The 27524-nt window shown below is 39.2% G+C and overlaps 1 protein-coding gene across 1 annotated transcript in view; it reads right to left on the bottom strand.

Annotated features, from left to right (window-relative positions):
• Window positions 1-17537, bottom strand: part of ANKFN1 (ankyrin repeat and fibronectin type III domain containing 1) — a gene marked incomplete at both ends in the record, with an annotated part of 61929 nt that extends 44392 nt beyond the window's left edge. The window contains 4 exons of the mRNA XM_084273629.1: window positions 3265-3378; window positions 4825-5019; window positions 10081-10291; window positions 17352-17537. Coding sequence (XP_084129755.1) covers window positions 3265-3378; window positions 4825-5019; window positions 10081-10291; window positions 17352-17537 — 706 coding nt within the window. The remainder of the gene's footprint in view (window positions 1-3264; window positions 3379-4824; window positions 5020-10080; window positions 10292-17351) is intronic.
• Between the last annotated feature and the right edge of the window lie 9987 nt (window positions 17538-27524).

Raw genomic sequence — 27524 nt, 5'->3', positions numbered from 1 at the left:
GCTAAAATCCAAAATCAATCTATTCTTACAACCATGAAAATTCTTACATTAAAGTTATATTAATTCTCTCTTAAGCTACACCTACATCAATCTATTCAGCATGATTACATTTCATTGAATCAATACTTCCAGGATGGGATGTGAAATTTGGCTTCAGGACAGAATTAACCAAGGGTAGGGGTTTTTCACTTCAATAGTACAGGGATGGTTCACATCCTTCCTAAAACTGGCTGAAGTGAGATGTCTCTGGCTTTGAATCTTCCTCTAGCGTGGAGCAGATTATTGCTATTATTATCGATTTATGTCACGCCTGTCTGCTTCCAGCCTCAGAGCACTTTACTAAGTTACAATATACATAGGAATAATTTCGATATCATCCACCACCACACTGCAAGCCTTCTCTGGAGGAAAACTGAAGGGAGCCATTAGGATGGTGCCTGCAACATTAAACAACAATCCAGGAGAGGAAGTAAAGAATACTCTGGCTCCTTAAAGCAACGGCTCAACAGAATGCAGTCCCTGAACTGCCATCCAGCTGGGATACCAAAGTCAATACCCATTCACCATGTGTGGTTAAAATTAAATCTCCTAATGAAGTGAGATGGTTTTAGTGGTTAGAGAGTGACTGCAAAGGATTATTCTCCTGTATTATTATTTGCAAGTTATACAGCTAACAAGGGAAAAGATCACACACAGGAAAATAGACAGTTACATAACATTCCAAGCCTGGTTTCTAAATTACATTTGGGCAAATAAAGCTTTGGAAAAAATATGTTAGAGACGAAGATGACACAGAAAAAGCAATTGGCAGTTTCTCAATGTTTTTTAGGGAATGAAACTAAAGTGAACAGACGTGATGTCAGTTTTTATCCCCTATAATTTAGGTCCAGAGAAAAGAACATTATTAGCCTCTGTTAATGAAGGTATTCCCTAAACATTGCTGCAAATGCTCCTGAATTCTAATTTGCTTAGAAAAGAAATGGTAAAATATTCGGGGAGGTGGGGAGGGGGGGGAACCCCTAACAACTTATTTTCCTCCCTGAATTAACAAAATGCTTAGATAAGTTTCTAGATAGGAGGTTTACATATCTGACTAAAAAGATCTTCAGAAAATGTTAGCACGCTCTCCTTTCAGCACTAGTAATTGCTAGCTGGTTCTAATCATTCTTGCAAGTGATCATTTGAAAGGTTCATTTTATGACCCCCTCAAACTAGCACAAAGAATCTCACTCCGTAATGTAATAAACAATTCTACAACCAGTGCTTAATTAATTCCCGAAAGTCAGCAAGAGGAGCTATTAATGATCTTTCCTTTTTATCTAACCATAAATACACAAGTCTCCCGGGATAAAGGATTTAAAAAGAACATTCTGGCAAAACTAACTGTCAACTTGATAAAGCATAAAATGATCACCAGTGAGGGTAATTCAAAATCAGACAGCAGCGCTACCCAGTCTGATCACAAAGTTAGGTCAGGTTGAATTAGATTTCTCTGAATGTTATGCTTGCTAAAAAGAAGGTAGAATTGACACGGTGCAAAGCAGACTCAACCCAAATGAATACACAAGAGAAAAATACTACAGCCCTTAGAAAACTGTTTGTAAAAGTCAGTTTGATTTGGGAATTTGCATTACTGTGAAAATATCAACAATCATTATAATTGGAGGGTGGACAATATTTCAAGTTTGTTTAAACTATGCGTATTACAAAAAGCAGTGATCTTTTTAAGAGAACATAAGTGTTTGAGGAGCCCAAGTATCATTTTCACAAGTAAATCGGGCAGTAGGAAGCCCCTAAATGAAATTCAGTTTCCTGGCAACCCAGCCCATTGCTGAAAATTAGATTTAAGCTTCTAAAGGGCTTTGATGTTTTTGAAAATCACACTTCCTGCAGCACTACAGAGCTGACTAGGTGTAATACAGTAATTTACCCTTCTAGTGAGGCTATCAGGAATGGAATCACTTTGATGGCTTTAGTGATGTCTGGGAGGATGGTTTTGTTTCATACACCATAAAAATTATTTTTATTGAGCATAGCCAGTGATGACTGGACTCTCTGACCAGAAGCAGGGGGAGGAAAGAAAGAGACAATATGCCTTTTTCCAAAATGAAGCCCTTTAGGTCCTTGTGCTTGGTGTCAGTGGAGTCTATGAACCATCATGTCCCACCTTCTGAATTGCTGTGAGATATTGGACCCTCGATGGGCTGGAGTTTTCTGAATCTCTCTTGAAGAAGTAATCCCAATCCCAGCAACACCCACACATGGAAACACGAACTAGGCTGCCCCACAGCACAGCAATTATGGTTCTTGCTATGTGTATGGAAATCTGAGGTTCAAATACCTCCCCAGTGGGCTTTTAATTATTAATGCAAAGAAACCCACACAACAGGAAACATTAAGAGAGACACAGCGCAAAATAACTAAGAGGACTTTGAAGCTCCTCATTCCTGAGTCCCCTGGGCTGGTCAAAGTCAGCCTCAGATCTTCAGAACAGTGCTTTTCAGTCACTTGACCTGTGGAAGATGGAGGCTGTGGATTGCTGCACTAAAGATTGAAGAACTCATTTTCTCAAACATTTTAGAGAAACCTGGGAGTTCCTTTAAACAGGAAATTTTAAAAATTCTCATTTTTTGTTCTAATCTTCAATAATTTCTCTCTTTTTATGTTGGAATTTCCTGTTGAATGGAAATTCTGTTTTGAAACCCTTTCTATTCAACAGTGCTATTCAGATGGAAGCATTTTCCTATTCATTCCTCTTTGCAACTAACTGGTGCCACCCCAAATGTATTGCTCTTCCAGGAATGATGTGGGAGCCCTAGAATAGCTAATTAGTTGGGCTCTATGATGCCTCTGCCAAAAGTTTCAGCTTCCAGAGGTATTCCTTTAAGGATCGGTGGTGTGGGTTTGGCATTTACAAGGATACACATGGTTTCAGGAGCTCACAGGCACCAAAAGTTAGCTTGTATTTTATAACTGTTCATCTCAACCCAGTCATTGAGCTGATGTCCCAACCACAGTGCATCAAGTGAACTTCAAAGTACTCACAGAGAAAGCTTTTGGTTTGTGTATTTTTATTTTTTAATTAAAAAATTGTCTTTGGGGAATCTTTTAAGAAAATTCCACTTCTACAGCTCTTTGGGAAAACAATTAAATTCAAAAATTATTAGCATTGTAACGTGATCTCTTTCAGTTAAATGCCTTCGTCACTTAACCCTCAAATTTTTGTACATTGTTAAGGTAAATAAAGATGTCTAAATCCAGTACCTTTATACTTGGTCACCACAGCTGAGTTGACACTCAGAGGTTCTTGGAAGGTGACAGTGAGTGATGTACTGCTTGTTACCATGAGACAGACATTGGTTGGCGCCTCAGGGGCTCCTAGGAGAGAAGAGAAAACATCAGCTCTTCAGCACAACAAATCCTATTCAAACAATGTTTCTGAATCTTCAAAGAACCCACTGAAAATCACCCTGCAATTGTGAGCTTTGGGTTGTAGGTGTTTGTGTTCTCTGCCTTTTGAGCATTTTAATTAGTGCCCCTGCTAACAATATCCTGCAGACACCATTTGTTTCTATCATGGGTTTTTGCTCCTTTTGGTTAAAAATATCTTCCTGCATATATGTAACCCAATAAAACAGATTCATGCTAATTATGTCAATGAAAAGCTCCTATAAATCTCTTGGGGTGAGTACGAGGAGAGAGAATGGACAAAACCACAAAGAGCTAATTAAACCTTTATGGTTTCACTAAAAAAATCAAATTTATCAAGTAACAGAAACATTTTTACATTACTGTGATTCAGAAATTCCAAATTCAACAAATGTTTCAGTGTAGTTGTTCCAAATACAGTTGTCAGTTGAGTCCTAACTTTTTTTTTTTTTTTTTTCTTCAAAAAAAGAGCTTAATTCACAGAATATAAAACAGACTCAATTCAGAAATCAAACACAAACTGACATGGCTTATTGTTGAGATGGATTTTAAAAAATTATATAAGTTTACAATACTGCTGTATTGTCTGTATTTAGTATCTAATTCAAGGAGCACTATATGTGTCTTGAGGAAATAATTTTAGAATACAATAAATTTGAGAAAATTATTTGTATATACATTTATATAAAGATTTGTAAAAATGTTAATGGCAATGACTGTATTTAATTGAATAGGATAGAGATAGAAGATCTACATATGAAATGATGAAGCCCTGTCTACCCCTTTCCATGAGCCTAAATTCACATTTATTCTGGGTACAGACTTGTAAAACTGTAACCCTATCTGTGACTGTGTTGATAAAATATTATATGTAGCTGCTAAAAATAGGATTGAGTTTTCACAATTTTTATGTGTAAAATGAAATTCCATTGTTTGCTCAAATGTTTAGGTCAACTCTGTTCTTTTAGAATAGAATATATATTCTTTTTAAAAACCAAGTTACAACAGAAAAAAGGCTGATGTCCCCATCTATCATACTCATGTATTCTTTTCAAACCATCCTCTTGCAAACTCTCAGCACATTAAATTGAGACCCAAGAGTAAATGTGAAGAGAAATAAGCAGAACAAAATCATTAGATCCTGAACCAAGAGTTTGGAGGTCTCATCAATTTTATGCAGCCCACTCCTGAAGGAGCTTTGTGCTTGTTGCTCTTGAATATTCACCCTCTGTTGTTCTAACACCCATTTCCTCCTAATTCTTAGGAAGGCCATTTAGCTGTATGCCTCGGTTTCTCCACCCTAACATTCCTCAAGCATCCTTGCTCAACACAGGCGGAGTGTTCTCAGTGGTAGAGTTCTTGGCTTGCATTTTGCATCCACTTTCTTCTACTTACTAGCATGCTCGTAGCCTGCCTTCATGCGCTTGTACAGCCTGTATCTCCATTCCCAGGCTTTCAGTTGCTTCTCTCTTTCTGTGTTGTCTGTACCAAGGCCTTCATTCATCACTTGTGCAGATAATTCAGCAACTCGCTGCTGTGCTTCCTGGACCAATGTACTCAGATGCACTGACCTGCTTTCCATGTTAACAACTACCAAGAAAAGGGAAAAGTAAGTCACTTTTTGATGGACTTATGTGACAAAATTCTGCCCTTATGCATTCTGGTATAACACATGTAAGGTCAAATCCTTGAACACTCTGCCTTCTAGTAGCTGTTTTGTCATCAAGTGATGGAGAGCACGCCAATTTATACCCCTTAAGGACCTCATCATTTAAATGGGATTAATAACATTAACAAATTTTATCTCCCAGTGTTTCTCATATGCTTAAAAAGGTCTTAATTAGACTGAAATGGCTTACTTGTTTTAAGCTGTTGGAATATTGAACTCAAATAGTAAAACATTTGGCTGCTCTCCAACCCCTACTTTACCATAATATCATAAGGTTGTACTGGTTGCAAGCACTTACAATCTATAAATCTCTACTAGCAATGAGAGATCTAATTGGCAAATCTAGCAGTGAAACTTCTTTGCCTAAGGGCCATCGCTGGTATAGAATGGATCTCTTCCCAGGTTTTCTTTGTGCCACAGTTTTGCCCATGTAATTACTCATTAGTCCTCTGGCAGACTAGACAGATAGTGAGCTGCTTGACACCTGGAGATTTCACTTTTCTCCAGAGCTCAGAACAGTTTTGATTTGACATTTATCAGATCAGATTGCCTGTATGAACCACCACCATGCTATGGAAAGGTGAAAATGAAGATTGTATGAGTTACAAAATGAGATATGGCCCACGTCCACAAGAGAACCAGAAACCAGCCCCTTCATCATCCAGTGAAATGTGGTGAATCAAGTCCTACTTTCAGAATTGCTCTTAGCCTGAAATTGTTCAAACTATTTGCAGTTTAGAAAACAGGACTTGTAAAGGTGTCTGATCTGAAAAGAAATACAACCACTGATACTCAATATGCAGGAAGCAGTGTGCAAGAGAAGGAATTCTGAAATCATAGAGAACGGTGCCTGGTGTTTTTGCAGAAGAGCTCTGAGGCAGGCTTAAGTAAAAGGCTGCTATTTACCAAAACCATGGCACAAGCAGCTACTCTTAGCAATGACAGGAAGTTGCTATGTAGGGACAGCCAGGCTCTTGGTTTCCCTGAAGATTTTACAGGAACAGCATCAAACTTGCACAGGGTGTACTGATCATTCTCTTGCATAAGCCAGGAGCAGTAGACATTTCTGAAAAAGTCAAACTGTACCATATAAAAGACAAAGACTTTGACAGGTTTTTGACATCAAAACACCATATGAGTGAAGATGTCTGTGCATGTGAACATCTTATTCCTAAACTGAAATTATAGGATTATGGGACAAATCAGACTGAAAAGGACCTTCTCTAGTATAATCTTTCTGTTTAAAATAGGGTCGGCTATGTGGTCAGACCAAGTTACTAAGGGCATTACCCAATCTGGTCTTGAAGACTTCCTAGGATAGGAGCTTTACAACCACTCCAGGCAACCTGTTCATCTGCTTTAGTTTCCTTATGTTAGTTTTACCTAGTCTGAATCTCTCCTTTTAACTTTTGCCCTCTGCCTCTCATGACAATATCACAACTGAAGTTTAGCAGAGTCTAAAAATAGTCTTATATACTAATGCAAAAGGTGCCATGGGATCTTTGAAGACAGGAAAGCAAGGCCTTAACACCTCTGACATCCAAAAGGTTGTTTTGGAAGAATGTCTTTCTTTAAGATTTTGCTTTCAGAAGCTGGCTTCAAACCATCCTTCTTGAAGTCTGATCATTCTTTGTATGGACATCAGAGACACATGGCCAGGCTTTCTGGAATCTGCTGGTATCCTCTGACATGCCTGTTTACTGGGAAGCCAAAGGTATTACAGTTTCCTGGATCCATGTTTACAATAAGCATGCAACACATCTGATAGACAGCACAACATGACACAGAAAGCAGACTTTATATGCCAGAACTTCAGGTGACTGTGAGATGGCATTGGTTCAAGTTCTTACTAAGGATCTGAATCTGTTTAATCCATGTTCTGATCCATAATTGTGTCCCAATCAGCCACTGAAATGTTAATCTTATTTTCATCTGGGTTCACATGAACAAGCCAAGACAAACCATGAGCATATGATGAATAAGAGTTACTGAAAAGATAATACAGTGGGCTTTCCCTCCTCCCCAACTAAATTAATATTTTAAAAGCTGTACTCTCTGATCTTATTTAATTTGTGTTTAAGAGATGTTGGGTTCCTGTAAGATTTATACAATCTGAGTTCCATGTGGAAATGAAGATTGTAGTTTTACTCTTTCATTATCTGCTGTTCTTCCTATTCCAGGCAGCAATCCAGGTGATGCAGATGGAAGTTATCTGTCCTCCAGATCCTCTTTTCTACACCATTAAGTTAGGGGCTATAGTGAGATTTCAGCTGGATTGCTATGGCTGATATAGTGGAAGAGCAAGAGTTTTCTCTGTAGGAAGCTTTCAGTGTGCACTTAAGAGTGGGAAATTCCTCTACCTTGTCATCTCCCAAATCCATTCAACTGTTCTACACACTTCCAATCAGATGAAGAGATTCTTCTTTCCTGTTCCAAAATTGGGGTGAGTCAAAATTTTACCTTGAAATCCCCTCCCCTCCCACTCAGCCAGGAGAAGTCCTGCTCAAATGCACACCAGAGAGAAATAAAAATGCTCCTGCTGAGTCCCGAATCAAGTTCTTGCAGCCCTGAGATTGTACAAACAGAATGGATTTCGTTCCAAGAAGGTTGGTTAAGTACAGAAAGCAAAACAGAGACTAGAGAAAATAGAAAATGACTGCTATCAGTTCTACAAGAATGAAGCCACATACAAAGATGCTGTGAACCTTTGCTATGAGTGCTGAAAATAACTTTTTGCATTATGTTCTCAAGTAGTGACTGTAAACCCTTAAGGTAACAAAATAAACCAAACCAAACAATCATTTGCTTTTTATTGAGAATGCTTCATCCATTATTTCAGTTAGAAAAACCAAACATTAAGATAAGTGAAGTGGAAATTTCGTGGGTATATTTTGAAATGGAAATGAGGTGGTTATATATTCATATTCTCTGTGTTCATAGGCATGTTTGCATTAATTACAGGAAATGAATACTAATTTATGATTGCCCCTGCTTGCCATCAGACTGCATTTATTTACAGATGAGGTCAATGAAAAATTAGTTTAGTCTTTTTTACTGCTATTTAGAACACTCAAGACTGTGTTTTCCTCTAGATTTGTCATGGTTAATGAATGTTGCTTCAGCAGTCAATCATGTACTCTAAATGCTGTCACACTTTTTTTTAAAGCCTCAGTCATGAACCATGACAGAAAAATAAACAAATAAATATAAAACTAAAAAACTCTTTTCACTGAGCAGCTACACTATGCAAAAATCTCCAGGGAAGGTTAAAGGAGGCCAGAATAAATGATAATATAAGTGCTGTGGACATAGAAAAGCAATAAAGGTGTACCAACACTGAGGGTCTGGCAAAAAAACTCCACACACACACGCACACGCACACACAGTCTCCAGTGAAAAAAAACCTGGCAATGTTAGTAGCCTCAAGGTGCAATTTCCTGCAGCACTGAGACTGACATGCCAGCACTAAATGTTGTTAATTTAACTAACTTCAAATTAATGGCAGAGTCTGCAGTGGCCGAACCCCTCAAACACAGTCTCATTATAGCCTTGCTGGGAACGTCCTAAATATAGGCATTGACAGTTGCAAACAAATTCGCCTCCGTTGGTGTATTTTTAGACACCAGTAAAGGCGTCGGAGTTTGTGTCATGGTGTACAGTTGATTAATTGGGTTGGTAAGTCACCATCCAACCTAGAAATCGTGCATAAAAATGCCCATGAAGGAATACAAAGAATAGTTTTATAACTACAATATGTAGTTAGAAGAGATATTGGCATCCAGTGAAGTGAGGGCTGTTACGTGCTTAAATTTTCTCTGGTTAAATTTTCTCTGGTTCTGTAGAACTTTGAAATTCTCTTTTAAGTGGGATGTGCACTTGCAGCCCAGAAACACAGCTCTATCCTGGGCTGCATCACGAGCAGAGTGACCAGCAGGTCCTGGGAGAAGATTCTCCCCATCTTCTCCACTCTTCTGAGACCCACCCCTCCAGTACTGCATCAAGCTTTGGGGTCCCCAGGGCAAGGAGGACGTTGACCTTTGATTTCTTGTAGCAAGTCCAGAGGAGGCTACAAAGATGAACTGAGGGCCAGAGCACTTCTCTTGCTATGGAGACAGGCTGAGAGAGTTGGGGCTGTTCAGCCTGGAGAAGAGGAGGTTCCAGGGAGACCTTATAGCATCTTTCAGTACCTAACGGGGCTCCAGAAAAGCTGGAGAGAGACAGTTTACAGGGGCTTGTAGTGACAGGACAAGGGGTAATGTCCTTAATTTAAAGGAGAGTAGATTTAGATGACATATTGGGAAGAAATTATTCCCTGTGAGGGTGGTGAGGCACTGGCACAAAGTTCCCAGAGAAGATGCAGATGCCCCTGGATCCCTGGCAGTGTTCAAGGCCAGGCTGGATGGGGCTTTGGGCAACCTGGGTTAGAGGGAAGCATCCCTGCCTATGGCAGGGGGTTGGAACTAGATGGTTTTTAAGCTCCCTTCCAACTCAGTCCAGTCTGTGATTCTGTGATTTAGGCCATTTCAAGACTCGGAGTGAATAGTCTGTGGTAATGGAAAGCACAGACTTCAAGACAACCTGTCTCCTGAAGACCACATAGCCAAAATCAGAAGGATAATCAAAATAAACTAAACTCTAGACAAGCCATCATCCTTTCATTTTTGATTATAAACTCAGTATTTCAGACCATGATTTTTGAATCACTCAGACAATTCCTGTTTCCATTTTTTAAAAAAGATATTTATCTCAATATGGACATAATGTAGGGTATCTTACATAGAGAACAAAAAAATGTGTGCATTCAACAAGCAGATATTGCTGCAAATGTCCCTCAGCACTGTGGTACTATTGCTGGTAGAATCATCTTTATGATAAACCCAGTCAACATTTATGTGAAATATAATTAATTTTCCAAACCAGTAGCAAACCTAATCTCCTACAAACAGTTATCTAAGTCAATTCAAATTGTGTTCTTTACTTACAGTGTGGGCTTTCCTTTGCCCCAACGTGTAGAAGGGTCCTAGCGATAGGGACGTTGTTAGTCAAGATGGCAATATCCAAAGGAGTTAGTCCCTCACTGTTTGGTGTGTTCAGGTCCAGTTCCTCCAGAGTGTATTGATAAAGAAGAATCTGAACAGCATCCAGATCTTGCTGTTCGACGGCCTCAAACATAGCTTCATTGCACTGGAAATTCTGTGTATTAATAAAACCAGAGATTTAGTAAAACTTTTCAAACAACAGTGTTTCAAAAATAAATTGAGAAATTGTTTTCTGAGATTGCTGTAAGACATTGATTCTCAAGCCCCAACGTAGGTTCAGCTGGAAACATTGGAATTGTTTGCAAAAAAACTGAGCTTGGTCTGCTTTGGGTCAGCAAGTGAGATTCAAACCCATGCTTATTTAGGCATCTCTCCTGTAATCAGACTATACGAGCAATATAGTTTCCAATGTGAATGATGAGACTGATTTTGGCAGAGTCTTGGACTACTGAGTTTTTCAAAATTAAAAATTAAATTAAAAATCTGGGGTATACAAACCCAAGTTATCAAAATCCAAATCAAAGAAGCTATTCTGGAGAAAAAATTTCACAGCTCCAGTGTGAGCTAGTAACAGGTACTTTTCATTCAGACACTTCAGTCATTTTTAGGTGCTCATATTTTTTGCGTTTAACTTGTAAACAGCTTTCAAATATATAGCCTTAAATAAAGAAGTTGAAATGAGACTGGAAAAATTTACTATCCAATATGCATGTCCAGAACTTGATGTGTCTGAAGAGCAGAGAACATAAACAGTGAAAACATGAGCATACCTGTTATTGACTCGCAAGCAGGCAGAACAACTGAAACTTTTCCATACCAATGTCAAGGAGATGAAAGAATGGGGTAGTGCAAAGATGTCTTTATTGAGCTGGGGAAAAGCAGGTGCAGGAGAGTAGCATGACCTGCAGGTTTCTGTTATGAGAACATCCTTCTGGATCCTACAGTAAGGACATGCTATTTGCCACGATTCTTTAAACTCTGCCATTGTCCCACTGCCTTAATTATCTAACAGGGTTTTTTTCCTTTTAGGAATGAATTAGCAGAAGCAAGAGGCCCAGCTAGGCAAATCAGAGGCTCAGCATGTGGTCACATAAAGGATCTGAGATCTATGCAGATATAAAGTGCCAATGAGCATACTAAAGAAATGAACACAAGCAATCCAGATTCACGATGTAAACTAGTTTCCTGCATCCTGAAACCCACATGGAGGAAACATGGAGAAAATTCTTATACAAGAAGGTATTTTTTATGGTATTAAGTAAATATTGAATTGAAAGTTTCTTCTGCTGTGACTGGAATTTAACATTTCAACCACATCGAAACTTTGTTTTCATTTTTGAGTTGATGTAGTTTGAATCAGCATACACTGTCCAAGCTTTGATTTCAGTAAAACACTTTCTGAAAGAGCACTGATCTGCAACATCTTTTGTCTCCTCCTAAAGCACATGGACTAATGGTTTGCAAGCAATTCTGAAAATAAGAGACTGCATCTACACCTTGGAACTTGATCAGTTCTACAGGCTGAAAAGTGGTGTCAGAAATTCTCAGGCCTGGCAGAAATCTTTTGGTCTACTGCTTTGCATGCAAGGTATTAGTACCACACTAAGACATTGCAAAGATGGTATTATCTTCAAGTTGTAATATGGACCCCACCTATGCTGAGTATTAGGGATCAGCAGAACAGGAAGACAGATGTACAAAAGATGATCCTTACCCAAAATTGTCAGTATACAGAAACGAGATACGCTAGATGACTATCTAAGGATGAGATGAACTATGGAGCAATAAAGCAGATCTAGGAGAGTAGTGCAGACTTGGCAATCTGCCTTTTAGACATTGAAGTACAAAAGATAGCTCATGCTGGAGAAATACTTTTTCTGTAGATTTCCATGCTGGGTAAGACACTACTTAAACAAGCGTTTCATCAAAACAGGTCTCTGTTAGGTTCTTGTTTTCAAATGCTTCTCTTGATTCTAAGAATCAGATTTCATTATCAAACACTTCACACCATACTTCAGTGTTAGGTGTAGCAAGAATAATCACAGAAAAAGGAACAGGCTAATGGTAAGCAGCTAGATTTATCACTCTTCGTCCATCTCTGTTCAAGGCAAGACTTTGTCTTTAAGAACACATACTCTTGTTAAAGAGAGGACACATATATTAGACAGGGCACATCTCCAGAAAGTTTTAGAAAAGAGGTCAGCACATATTTCTTTTATTATAAGTTAAAACTTAAAAATGGCACAAAGTTTTACTGCAATGCAGCAATATTTCTCTTCATTCCAGTAGCTCCACACGTCTGCTGTCTTGTTTATATAACACCTTATCATCCTGAAATCAGAGATCTTACTTCAATTCTGCCAGTTTACCCCTGCCCTGAAGGGATGAAGTGATCTGACTAGATATTAAAAGAACTTTCATTAATTAGAATTACAAAATATTTTAATTAATGACATGATTCTGACACATGCTCTGTGTCATCACCTCACACTCAAGTCAATTTATCAGCTGTATGTAACTGTAGTATGTACTCAAAATTAAGATGAAGAGATCATTGATGTTCCACACAAAGACAAAAACCCCCAAACCCCTGTGCTCCTTTGCTGTTTGAACCTGCATTATTATGAATGCTGAACTGTGAACTGATAGACATCTTTTCATATAAATTATTAGAAATTGAAAACATAATCACCAATTCTCAAAAATTCTGCATCAATATTATAAAAACCCTAATTCAACCCTGGTTTACATGTATTTCCATTATTTTTCTGCTGATTTTGGAACTTCCTCTATACTGTTGTTCATGGAAATAAAGGGTAATCATGCTTCAGAAGCATCTGCATTTCAATACAGTCAGAAAACAAGCAAAATCTTATTACTCTTGTAACTGATCGCAGCGAGGAAAATCTCCTTATTTAACAGCAAATTCAAAAAGAGCTTGTTACAAAGGTTGAAGTACACTGAGTGGGTACATCAGCTTCCATTTCTTTCAGTCAGGTTGACTTTTGGAAACACTGGCTAGGAGTCTGAAAGCAGAACAAAAAGGGAGAGCTGATGATACCACTTAATGACAGGCATATGCTGCTCACTTAGGACAGGAAGGAAACCATTCCTTAGTTCACATTTCCACATCTGTGGCACTGGGCATGTAGATGGTTTTCCATTTTTTGAGACCAGAAAATAAATTCTGTTTCAATTGACTACATAAAAGTTAAATGAGTTAGCATTTGTAGAGTGCTACCCTAAGTGCCCAATATCATTATTTTGCTTTAATTCCTATTTTGTGTGAAACTCCATAGATCTTGTACTACATCTCAGGAGTTCCTTGTGTTACATAAAATAAAATTTAAAAATCTCTGTTAGTTACTTAATACAAAGGAAGATGGCTAACTTCTGTATTACAGCTGAAAATAACCCAATTACTTATCCTTTTTCAAATATATACACAGACTGTAACAACAGATATTACCTACCTGAGTAATCATTGCAGAATTATTTCTAAACCTTTGATTTCAATTATTATTTTTGGATTCAGTTATCAAGATTTAGGCCTGCCTAGATGCCTTTGAAAAATGTATCTTTGGATTTTTGCTGGCCAGATGAAATACCTAAAATATTTGTGAAATGTTGGTCCTGAATAAGTTGCTGAACAGAATCTAAGCACATGCTTAAGTTAATTCCTCATAAGTGCTCTTGCCAGCTAACCTGTCAGCACGACTGTTTCACCAAAAGGGGAAAAATAAAAGCAAATTTCTATTTCTTCATTGCATCAGAAATCTGGTTGAAAAAAAATGCACTGATTCAATGAAGAAACAGAGCACGAATTTTATAAGCTACTTCATCCAATGCAAACAATTGTGAGACCAAATTAAAATATCAGCTTTTCCAAATGAATGATTCGGACACAAGCAATGGGCTGAAAATATGTTGGCAAGTCTCATAGCTCCAGAGTGTAAAAACATGGGAACTGTGATATGGCCCTTCTAACTAGGTGTATGCACATCCCTCATCCACATACCAGTACATATCTGACCATGCTGTATCTATTTCAGACAAAAAATACCCTGGTGAGACAGAAACACAAATGCCACGTTCTCAGCCACACCATTGAGTTGTGGCATTTGGAAGCTTAAATCAAACCCAGCTCTGCAGAAAAACATTCTACACACCTGACCACCATTTCCCCAGCTACTTGCTTTCGCACAGAAAACAGATATTTATTTGAAGATCATAAAGTTTTCTGCAAAAGCTGATCATATTCTGTGTAAGAGACTCTAGTATTGCAGTGTTATTCAGATATCTGCAGCCCAGGGGTAAGAAATCCAAATGGGGATAAGAAATGATTTTCTTTAGATCCATGTGCTCAATTTTACTCCAGCTTCTATGGTCACAAATACTAACAGGATCCTTCTGATTTCTGCTGTCATTTACATTTACTAGATAACTTTCTTCTGCTCTAAAAAGATAAAACCAATGAATTCAAAGAGAAACTGAACCATGTTTACAAGTCATCAGGTAAAGTTTAGGGGCAGTTTTCACATTGCTTTTTCCTTGACTCAGTCCTGCAGCCTCTAATCATTAGCTAGACAGCTGTGCTATGTGATTAATTTATTTAGGTGTTACTCTGGTGCACAAATGTATATACTGAAAAGGACTACAGTATTGCTTTGCAGAAAGTAATAACCATGTTCCAGTAAGTGATTCAGTGCTGGAGTGTTTAGAAATGCAATTTTATGTAGCTTAATTAAAATGAAGTGCCCCTTTCAAGATATTTGCTCTAGGTTTGACTGAAAAAGTCCACTATGTGCTACTGGAGTCAGAAAAAACATTAAAGTAGTTTCTGCAAAGACTTGTTTTGATAAACATGAGTTCAAGAATAAAGTTATTTTGGGACATTGCTATGTCTGCAGCAAGACAACAGTTTACTGAATGGAAAGTGTTGCACAGCGAGATAGAATGGAATGAAAACTCTTCACTAGCCAAGGCTGTAAGAAAACAAATTCTGACAAATGTTGTTCACTTGTCTGGAGACATGATTTTAGTCATTGACTTAGCACTGCAGCACAGAAACTCAATGATTAGAAAATACATCAGATAGCAACGTGACCTGGAATATTCCCACTCTTTCACCAATACATTCCTTGATATATATTTCTAGGGAAAACTATGAAAACAACAGGCAGATCGGATAGAACGGGATGCAAAGCCTTTTGCATTCAGTGGGAGCCCATTCACTGACATCAACTCAGACCCCAGACTGGTAATACCTGGAGGTACCTGTGCTCACTGTAGGTCAGCAGTGACAAAAGCTGTGTCACTGCATGACAGTGTAGAGGGTTGGAGGAAACAAAGTTAGCACAAGTGAGTCTGTATTCCATTAAAATCACCATCCCTGTCACAACGTAACATCAATTCTCCTAATGACCATTACTGACTGAATAGGCTTTCCTGTCACCTGACAGACCTGTAAGGAAAAGGGAGAGCAGTGAGATTGTAAATAATTAGCTCTGTGGACAGCAGAGGTCTTGAGCCTCAGAAGTAGCACTCTGCTCCTCAATCTTTGGGCCATGCTCACTTGCCATTTCTCTTCTCGTTAGTTAAATATGACAGAAGACCCCATATTTGCAGGAATATGGAATTTGAAGTGTATATTTAGAGAAACATTGTTCAGGTTATATGCTCACAGACATGCATTCATTCAATCTATGTGTCAGCCTGCTCTGGCACAGTCCTCAGCACTAATTTATCCTCCTCTCTTTCACTCCTTAGTCACACACAAGCTTGCATTTGAAAAGAAAAAGGCAAGAAAAGATAGTGGCTAAAAAATTAACCTAAAAAATCTTTTCCCACAGTTCAGACCCAAATTCAACACATCCTTATGATCTGAAAGGATATGAAACCCCAGTACCTCAAAGGCACAACTGGTGCTATGCAAAGGCTGTTCTCCAGCTCTCAAACCCTGTTAACGTTTCAGACTTGCCCTTCTGTAAAACAAGATCTTGTGGCTCTGGCAGAGCTGAGAGGAAGAAGCCATGATCCCCTCTTCATTCAGGTGTTGTCTTCACAGGAGAGACAGACAACAGTCTCTTGCCTTTCCAGTATACTAGAGCTACAGCTCTTCCAAGGGGTATACATGAATCCTCTGACTTCCAGAGGAGTTATCCTAGGGGATAGGATCATTTAATTGATTTCAAAATTATTTTCAAATTTTGCATTGATTATAGATTTTTTTTCTCAAGCAAAAGATCTGTGAGTGTTAAAGTGTGCTTTGTCTGCTGACAAAATGTTACATTTTTATTATCTGGCTCAACCATATTCAGTTTAGTCCTGTGCTGCACTAAGCATCTCCTCTATTGCAGGAAAGTAATGGTTCCAAGAGGTGGCTCCTGGCGCAGTCACAGACTCTCTCATAAGTCACTGCTCTTCAGAAGTGGAGAGAAATTCTTTCCCTCAAAATAATTCAGAGAAGTTGAAGGATGTGTCTGTTCTTCCTACTTGTGGAAAAGGGGATTTTATTTTTTTTTTTATTTTGGCAGTATCAACAGCAGGTTCATTTTTCTTCAGCAAATATAAAAGATTCTGTTGTGCACTGAACTTACACTGTGCTATTTTTCAGGGACACAGTCCATTCTTCAAAATGTATGTGCTGGAATTTGTGTAACTTCACCAGCAATGGCATAAATAGTGCACTTCTGAGGGTTAAATCCAGCAGGTGCTTATATGCTTCTGGTACTGGCTCCAGAGTTCTTGGCTGTGTTCTGTGACTAGGCTAGGGTACCAGGTCAGACTGCTTCACATGAACTCCTTGTTCCATGATCTTATGTAGTGACCATCACCAGAGTCTGTGAACAACCACTTGCTCTGTTGTTTGGAAAAACAGGAACATCTCCTAAAGTCATCTTCAGTTTCTCAAAATAATTTTTTTTTCTTTCATTTCTTGTAAGAGAGGCACTTGTGTGTGTATATTTAATCTACACTTTGTCACATTAGTGACCTGACTCCTAATATAAATCATCACTTGAGTAGGGTAGGGGTTTTTTAGCCTTGAAGGAAGTCAGATTTTATTTTTACACAGGCTCATAAATGGGAAGTCTGGAAAGAATGTACAGCAGTGATCAGGGAACAAAGGGAAATGAGGAAAATTGTAGAAGGAAACCGATTAAGGAGATTAACAGTACAGTAAGCTGGCAATTTGATAAATATCAGGCAGTTACCATTGAGGTCTTACGGAGGCTGAGTCGGTCAGATCGGGCTCTGAAATACGCCTCGTCAAAGGATGTGTGAGTCCCCTTCAGCTTCTCCGACAGGTTCCGATACAACCGCTTGGCAGCATTTGGAGAGGAGGGCATGCTGTTCTTTTTAGTCTGCAGGAGACTTAAGTTGTGCATTTGCTGGGTCATTTTCGGACAGTTGTTTCTAGAAGGAAAACAACAGTTCAAGGTTTTGCTGCGCTGACATCACTGATCAGAAAGGTATCAATGAAATGCTCATTGCAGAGCTTCTAGGGCAAAAATGACTTTCACACATTGCTTTTGAACACTGAAATGCATGGCTTGGTGGGTTTTCAATGCCAAATTCTTCTTTATGTAATTAGTCCTTAGGATGTCTATGGGGAGGGAGAATTGAGGGCAGAAAAATAAAACAGACCAGTTCAGCACTATTGGCTAATTTGTATAAGATCTGGTCACACTTCCAACTCTGGTTTCACTGTGTGTGCAGTGTAATAAATTAGAGTTTTCTTCCCTTTATTCTGTGTTGGGTCTGTTTTGCCCATGATGCTGATTGTGGAATGATCTCTCCCTGTCCTTATCTTGACTCCTAAGCCTCTCAATATATAATTTTCTCCCCTGTCCAGCTGAAAAGGGGAGTGATAGATGGACCTTGGTGGGCACCTGGCCTCCAGCCAGGGCTAAACCACCACACTCAATCTGCAACAAAGCAAATCAGACTGCAGGACCAGGCTCTAATAATTATTTACAATTCTAGAAGTATTCTTTACTAAACTCTCACCCTGCTGTTGAGGCGCTCACCGGCATGAATTGGTCCCCAAATTACAGACACCACCCAGGTCTCATAAGTTGTCTACATCATCCGTTCTCATTTGTAAATCAGGCATCCTGAGCACAAGAGTATCTGATTACAAGTAATTTCACATATTCTCCAAGCTCTCGGGGTATTGAAGAATGACCAAATCTCTGAATGAAGAGAGACAGAGTCAACATAATTGTTATATGTGATGAGAAGACTGTTGAATTAGAACAGCAGCATGTGCAATCAGGAGCAGGGAATTAAGTGAGCTGAATCCCTGAAATTAATGTACAAGAGTGGATATGATAAGACATGAGCTTGCTGGGACTCAGGGAGCAAAGATTTTGGACTGCTTTCCTCTGAGCTTATGGAAAAAGGCAAAGTGAGGGTAACACAAGGAATTTATCCTGACATTTAATTATTGCATGCATTTCAGCAGTGCCTACAAAGACTACCTGAAATCACCATCTTTTCAAATGAAGCATTTTATTCTCTGCCCCAAACACCACAAACTAGATAGAAATGCTGAGTGAAAAGGAACACAGCAAAATGGGCTTCATCAAAGTCTCTGTCATGAGAAGTTACTTCTTAATGTCAAACTAGAGCATTAGACTAAAATTATGATCACCAATTCCAACTCATGAATGTTCCAGACATGACAGAATTATTTGGAACCCTGTGCTGGAATCAGTGTGGGTTAGGCTTTACTGGTAAGTGTTGAGTTTTAATATTGTCCAAACTTAGAAGACAGCCTTTTGTTTTACAGATACATCCATGGAACCATCTGGGAATATAAACATAACATAAAATTCTTCTTAAATGGTCAAAAAAGTTCATTCACATCTGTCTCTGTTGAGCAAAGCTTCAATAGCTCAGTTTATTTTCAGATATTTATTAAAATCAGCTTAAGAACTAGGATTACCTCAAAGCTGATTACTCATCTTCTACTGTTTCATATTAATAGTATTTTAAATAAACTCATCAATTTACACAAAATATTATAATATTAACAGTTTAATTCTCAGTTAGAGTAACACTGCCATATTTTAGTAGTGTATAGAGCTCCAGATCGTCCCACAGAAATTTCTCCTCTTACCTCCATTTTCAAGGATCTCTTCCTGTCATCAATAAAGTATAGGTGAAAAATCAGTCCCAAATCATGAATAAAATAGGCCAATAAAAGTCATAGGCACGTTTGTGAAGGAAGTTTCAATTTCACTAAATCATTTGATGTCGAGAGTACAGTCATTGAGCACCGAACACCAGAGTTCGTGGCACACTCATGAGACAGCAAGCAATTTGCATTTACCAGAGATTTCAAGTGCCATTAAGGCTGCATGCCAATATGGAAACTTATTGAGAAACTGTGTAGACATTCAGTAAGTTTACATTAAAGATTAGGCCTATCTCCTTAGCAGGACTTCTCATACCTGTTGTAGTATTATTAAAACCAAACAAGGGTACCTGTTATTAAAGCTGATGTGGCTTATGCCTCTATCAGTCCTCCCTAGGCTGGTAAGTCCCCAGCCATCTCACCAGACCAAACCACCTGTTTGTGGACTTCAAGTCCCTGAGGTATCTGTAGAGAGAACAGCTGTTGAAGAAGCTCTGGTCTTGCCTGGGGACTTTTATTTGATGTGAAGATGCATCTGTTTATATTTAAATCCCCGCTTACAAAGCTGTAATGCTTCTAGTCCCTAGAATTAGTATTGTGACAGTACTCTTGAGGATTAAAATAATTACTGAAAAAGGAATTTTGCCAGCCTGACCCCTAAAAAAACACACCTCAATCTTTTCTCCAGCCTTCACTAATGCAGGAAGTGGATTTGTATCCATCTCCTTAAACACAGATGCCCAGATGTCTTTCGCAGAATGTCATTAAAGTCTTCAAAGTCAAGCTTTCCTTGGGAAGTAGAGAAGTTATTTTGAGAATCCCAACTTTTTACCAAGAACAGCCTGACAGCAACATTTTCTTTTATGAGAAAATACTAACCCAAGCAAGTACAGGAAAAGCACCTCTCAGTTTTTTGAACAGTTTTCCAGGAAATCTGAGGTTTTGGTAGAGGTGTTCTAGTCACACGTCTCCCCATACACACTGAAAACTCACACAGCTCTCTACAGGTCAGTTCTCCACATTTCAATATGTACACTGTAAAAAACCCCTTAGGTTTTTTTTAAAAATATGTTAAAGCAGTCTAGGATGCTGGTGTAGTCTTAGGAGCAAAGCAAACATCAGTATCATTGGGCTGCTCCCCTATGTCTCCAACCCAAAAAAGCCTACCAGCGGTTTTAATACCAAGTCTGCCTAGGCCTGTTCCCATGGCATGGATTGCTGTTCACATTAACTGTATCTGAAAAACACAGTTTGGCTCCAGCTATCACAGTTCCTAAGAGCTGCTGGAATCCTTCCCACCTCAATCAGGTCAATGAAACAGGATTTATACATTCAGAAGAAAGCAGTGCTGTTACTAACCAACTAACAGTGACTTCCAAGGACAGTAATGACACATTCTACATATTACACATGGAAGCTTTTTCAGTTCACAGCCAAAGCAGATCCCCAAGACTAACATTACATTAGGAAGAGGACAGAATCTTTTCTACTCTCATGAAAGTTTCACTTAAGTCAAGAGCAGGTGAGTCTATAGAGAAGCTAAGTAAACACAGTAAAAATTGGAGCTACTCAACAAGCAAACAGATGGCATCTTTGCTATCCACATAGAATCAGTGCATCACAAATGACTTGAAACACATAAATGTTCCCTGTATACTAACCATCAACAATCTGAAATAGTGCATAGAATAAATGAGTAACAATACAGCAATAGCTGGAATAACATAATGCAAATGAACTGCATTTTTTACCAGTGTACCAAAACAGTAAGTTGTAAAATGCTACTAAAGATTATTGCACTTAACGTGTTTTCTAGTCACATACAGGGTATGAGATGAAAAAAGGTAAAGGTAAGCTGCATATTCTAGAAAAAACTTGCTGGAAATGTGGTTTTATTGCGCTGTAGAAATGACTCCCAGGAGAGCAATGGAAATGAGATCAGACAAAATCATGGGCAAAATATATAATAAGAAATAAGGAAAACAAAGACAGCTCAATTCACAAGAGTCTATGATTGAAAACTTACTGGGTTTTACTGCATATTGGTATTTTATTTTTAAAGACATGGACTGTTTTGTAAGCAGTTTTAGGCTCCTAAAGTCATTTGTTTCAGGTTTTTTACAGCCATGACCTCACCTCAGTGATCAGGTGAAATCCTGAAACTGAAATAACAAATCCCCCAACTGAGCTGCACTTAACCTGAGGATCTCTCATTGTCATGACTTAAACTGTTATGGTATATCAAGGACCACTGGTTTAGGAACAAGTGATGTCCAGAACTGACCCATTTGAGATTTTCACCCCTAGAAGCCTCTGCACATACAACTATAGGTCAGGACATCTCTGTGGAGTTCAGAGTAGCCCTGTCATCTGAATAAGTGGCATTCTCACAATAAACCAAGATCTGCAACAAAGCAGAACTAGACAGAATAACAACAGCAGCTCTCCATTATAACTAGACACAATTAACAGTAGTTTGCCTTGTCTTATGACAGTGGTTCCAATAACAACATAAATCTCTGGGGAAACAGTTACTGCACTACCCTGGAAATAACCACAAAGGCAGTCTTGCTTGTGTAGCAGGTACCAAACCAGCGATCAAAGTCATCCAGCACACATTTCATGCTGCACTTATTGTAGCTTAATCTTCATAATCAGATTTCTCCTTCCACTTCTAAGTGCTGAAGTACTGTTCTATTCCCCAACAGCAGGGTGCTTTAAAATTCAAATTCAAATACAGATGAGTATCATTTTTTTACCCTTTTAAAAGCTTTTTCCACTGTTTTTTTCCCTTATTAGCAAATGACAATCTATTATCCATGTACTTTTAAAAACATATTGCAGAGAGAGGGGAAAATATTCTGAAGTATAGATCACCATCTGTTGTATGTAGCACATACATGCTGCACTGTAGAGACAGGTGCACAAGTGGGACACAGCACAGCTGTAAAAGCTGTGATTTTAGGAAAGCACAACAGCCAAGAAACCACTCAACACACGCATACATCAAACTAATAATTAAGAATATAGGCATCAAGGAGTTAAATTAGACTTACCAGCTATGGGTATCCAAGGCAAAATGTGAACAAGTTGCTGGTAATTGTCTACTATCTTCATTCAATGAATCACATTGGCTTTGCTGTCTCTGCTGGTTCAGTCTCTGGGCAGAATGACTAAACCTCTTCCTTATACTGCATGAATGATTGGATATAAAAAAAGCTTATTACTAGCAATTACTGAAGTCCAAAATCACTGACAAGATCTCAGAGTATTTAAAGCAAATAGTGTTGTATCACAGGTAAATTGTTTGGTGCCTTAACCCTATGCTAGTTACCTGTGCAGCTAAAGGAATGACTAATACATAAAGCTTGTGCTCCTGTACTCAAAGATGCCAAGACTCCTGTATGCCTTTAGCCTCTTGTATCCCTTAAAACTGATCAGCAGCACAGCGTGCACGTAGAAAAAAATGACTACTGCAGGAGTAAACAAAACTGCAATTGTTATTAATTTGCCATGAAGTATGAGCAAAAAAAGACATTAATGCAGCCATCTTAGAACAGTTAGTTTTATGTTAAACCAAGAGGGGGAAAAAAAGAATGGCAGCCCTAACTCAGTCCAGTAATGCATGTTGCATGTGCTGTATTGTTTCTTCCTTCTTCAAGCAATCACTACAGCTGTCTGCAATCATAGCAACAAAAGCAGCAACCATATCCACAGCTATGGGACATCTGCAAGATCATTTGAAAGCTCCCAGCCTGAACAGGTTTTTCTTTAAAAAGATTTTTAAATGAGTAAGAAAACTGTATTTTATTGATGCCTACGTTTCAACTACAACAGATCCTGTAGCCTGCATTAAGGACTTCCAAAATAGTAGAACAATGGTATTTCAAAATACAGGGTTTTTTTTATTATAGGGCAAAAATTGCAAATGCTGGATGCCACGGAAACCCACAAAATATTAGAAAGTCAGAATATGGAATAACTGTAACAGCTTTAGAAAACATAGGTGATGAACAGAGAGATAAACAATAATCTAGAAAATTGTTATCCTTCCTGGACAGTCCACTGGGTTAAATTCCTGTAACCAGAACACTCCTGGCAATAGAAAAAAATTAAAACACACTAATTCCTGGGTCTTTTATAGCCAAAAATCATTATATCTACAGAAAAGGTATTTTTTAATTGTTTTTAGAGGGATCTGTTACAATCACCTGAAAAAATACCACTAGCTTTATTCAGGTATGACGCTTGTTACTTTGAAAAGGTTGGAAACCTCCCAAAAGCTGGATTCTCCCACCCTTCAATACTCAGTTGGGGTACTGGACCTCATACCAAATAGGGTCCTTTTGCCAAAGCAGCTGAAGCTCAAATCTGGTCCTTGGCCTGGCATTTATATGTCATGGGACTTGAATTTAGTCTATACTTTTTAAATCCACCTGAATATGGAGCAAACCATTTCTCATGAGTGATTTTCTGTATGTATGTATACATGCATATATATGTGTGTGTGTATGTACACATGGGTATGTACACATTTCAAAGATGTAAAAAGAATATCAAATGCAACTACCTGCATGTTTTGCTGCAGCAGAGAATTACAAAGCGCTGTGACAATACTTTATGCACAATATTCCTTCTCCTATACTGTGAAAGTCACAGGTTATCAATGTATAGACCTTCCCCTTTTGTTCTGCTGCTTCTGAGGATCACTAGTCAGAAGGCTGCAGGACAGCTGACTGAAGTCACCGTTCATTGCCAACAGAAGGAAGATTGGAAATGTTTCAAAAACCACAAAATACCTCTCTAGCACAGGGATACTATCTGGAAAAAAGCAGCCTGAAACTTTGAAAAGTCTACATTAGTTAAAATTACTTGCTGGAGAAGAGCTCTGTGGAGAAGGACCTGGGGGTCCTGATAGATGACAGGGTGGCCATGAGCCAGCAGTGTGCCCTGGGGGCTGAGACAGGCAATGGGATCCTGGGGTGCATCAGGAGGAGTGTGGCCAGCAGGTCACAGGAGGGGATCCTCCCCCTCTGCTCTGCCCTGGTCAGGCCCCACCTGGAGTGTTGTGTCCAGTTCTGGACTCCCTGGTATAAAAAAGACAGAGATCTCCTGGAGAGAGTCCAGAGGAGGCTACAGAGATGGTGAAGGGCCTGGAGCATCTCCCTTGTGAGGAAAGGCTGAGTGAGCTGGGGCTGTTCAGCCTGGACAGAAGAAGACTAAGGGGGGACCTAATTAATGTTGATAAATATCTTAAGCATGGGATGCAGGGGGAATCAGCCAGCCCCTTTTCAGTGTCTGTGGGGACAGGACAAGGGGCAATGGCTGCAAGTTGGAGCACAGGGAGTTCCACACCAACATGGGGAAGAACTTTTCCCCAGTGAGGGTGAGGGAGCCCTGGGACAGGCTGCCCAGGGGGTGTGGAGTCTCCATCTCTGGAGAGATTCCAGCCCCATCTGGACACCGCCCTGTGCAATATGAGCTGGGGAGCTGCTTTGGCAGGGGGGTTGGACCCGATGAGCTCTTGAGGTCCCTTCCAACCCCTATGATTCTATGATTAAATGTAAGCATAAACCCTCCATTTTCAGTGCTGTGCCAAATAGGGATGATTCTTCTGATTCATAATCTCTTGATTTAATTTTTTCCGGTGTGTGTAGACCTCATCTATGGAACACACCTGTGAGGGAATTCTCAACTTCCAGCTGTTTTCAGGTGAGAAAGCTAAAGCAAGTTTCCTAGTCTATTATGACACATTTTCTAGCAATTTCTCGTGGGTCAATACTCCCCCTTCTCTCCTGTGCTTTCTCCCTTCACCTGAGTGGAAAGTAGATGCTTTGCAGCTGCCATTTCAATTTTTATAATGCTTAGTGCTTCTCTATTGCTACCCAAACATTATGTAGTAGATGAGTAAAGGATGAGAAGTTTCCTTGCCTAAACTAGTTCTGTGAAAGACAATTAGTTTATGTCAAGTAAATGTATTTCTGATCTTCCTGTCATATGAATTTAAGTTCATTATTAAACTGTTCAAAAGCCAGAAGACCTAAAACAACACTCTGTAAGGTAAAAGAAGTAAGATTCAATTTACCAGATGATAAAACCATGCAATACATTACTAGAAATAACAAATGAATGTGTGCAAATAAGTGAGAGAGACACCCGTATCTAGTTGTGGAAGTGGAGTGACTAAAGGACCTAGAGAAAACAAAACCCTGGGCTTGTAATAAAACACATGCACACAGATTTATTAGTCTGATCTTGTACAGAAACCTGCATGTTCATAGCCTTGGATGATTTCATTAGATGGCTCAAAAATGTCGACCATGTACTATTGCACTTGCCTATATTTCATACTCCTTAGCAGAATGGGATATTTTGGTTGCTGTACTTATACTACTACAGCTATTGTGACAGATTTTCATTCCATGTAAACTCTCAAAGTTTACCTACCTGCAGCACGCTTCAGGAGTTGATTCCACAAGCCATAATTATTATTACTATTGCTAAACCTGCACATTTTTATGAAGATGTATGTTTAGTGGTACAGTTTGTTTAAAGAAGCCACCCAAGTTGGCTGATTAACTGACACATTTAACCCAAACATTTACCCTTCATTGTTCTCAGCTTTTTATACACCACAGATATTTTTAGCAGTCAAGTAGCACGTTGTATTGATCATTAATTCCATTTAGCCAATCTCTTTGGTTATTTTGGACACTGGTAACATTTGTGGGCTGATGGAGGTTGTTCCCATGCAGAGGATGAGCAGCTCACAAAGTGGTTCTGTACAGAATCTCAGGGCAGCTGAGACACATTCATTTTCATTCCATCAATCAATAGGTGGCACTAGTCACCCAGTTCTTCAAAAGCCTGAGCTGGTCCACGAAGCAGCTGTCACACACAGGCAGTATCACACTGTTCAAAGTATGCCATGTCCAACGTGCAACTACAGAAGGTATTTCAGTAGCAACCACGTCCTCCATGTACAAAAACTCCCGTTCCCACGTTTTGCATGTGTTTCAGTACAATCCACACACTGGGTTTATGAGCAACGCTCCATTAGATCAGTCGTCTGGAAACTGGGTGAAAAGTTTGGAGCAGAGAAACTCACTCCAACGTTTGGAATTTGAAAAACTTCACATGAAGCCTGACTTTGATTAGGAAGCAATGGCAAAGCTGTCAACAGAATTAGAGACAAAGCTGTGGTTTACTGTTCATAATCCCTGTAGAAGGACAAACGCTGCCCAAACGTCTGATGTCCCATACACTGTCATGATGAGGGTTGGGCAGTGTAGCCAAGCTGATGGGATCCATGGGAACAGGATCTCCAGCCTCCTGCCCAAAACCGTGTCTGTCTGGCATCTGTATGCTCTCTCATTTTGGAAAACCTTGACTAAAAAGGTAGTTAAAGTGACTCTGCACCTTTAAAGAAGATAGTAGGGTGAGGTGGGGTTTTTTATACAGCCAAAGTGTACCATTCTTTGTCCCCATACTTATTCTTTCTTGAAAACTTTTATACATATAAGCTACTGTAGTAAATTCCACCTCTGGTTTTGGCAATTTCTGCCTCTCTGGCTCCTTGTTTACCTATCATCTTTCACACATACCCTTTTGCCAATTTGTTAATTTTCTGTCCTACTCCCTGGTTTCTTGTGTTTCCTCAAGGACATTGGTCTGAGTCTGACTGTTTCACTAGTTCCTTTAGTCAGTGTTCTTGATCCAAATCCATAGCAAATAACCTCTTATCCACAGAGACACAGAAGTATTCAGTATATTCATAAAAAAGACAAATATTTCCCAGTTCATCAGTCACAGACATGATCAAACTCAAGAAATTCTGAAATTGTGTGTGAAGAAATAATAATTGTGTTTGGACTAAAATTTCCTAATGAAATAATTTTCCCAAGTGTTTTGAAATATTTGAGACACCCATGATATAAGCAACTAAAAGAAACTGAGCTTGGCAGCCCCAGCTCCTCCAGGCTTCCTCCCTTAGCCGTGGCTCCTAACCCTCAGTCCTCTCAGCCCAACCCAGATGTCCACACATCCAGGCTCTGCTGCGGAGCTGAAGCTGGAAGATCAGCCAGCACTCTGGGCTTCCTGCTTCCCACCTCCTCAGGGAGGGACAGAGAGGCCAGAGGTTCTCCAGCTTTGCAGTGGCCACCGGTGCCTTGGAGCTGTGGACCCTGGTTGCTTACATTTCAGAGTACTGTTTTATTAGAACTAGCAGGAAACCAGAACTGTTTGG

Source organism: Gallinula chloropus, assembly GCF_964237585.1.
Source record: "Gallinula chloropus genome assembly, chromosome: 20".
In the NCBI taxonomy this organism is placed as follows: Eukaryota; Metazoa; Chordata; class Aves; order Gruiformes; family Rallidae; genus Gallinula; species Gallinula chloropus.
Note: the sequence above shows the minus strand (reverse complement) of the source record. Positions and strands in the feature narration are given on the sequence as shown.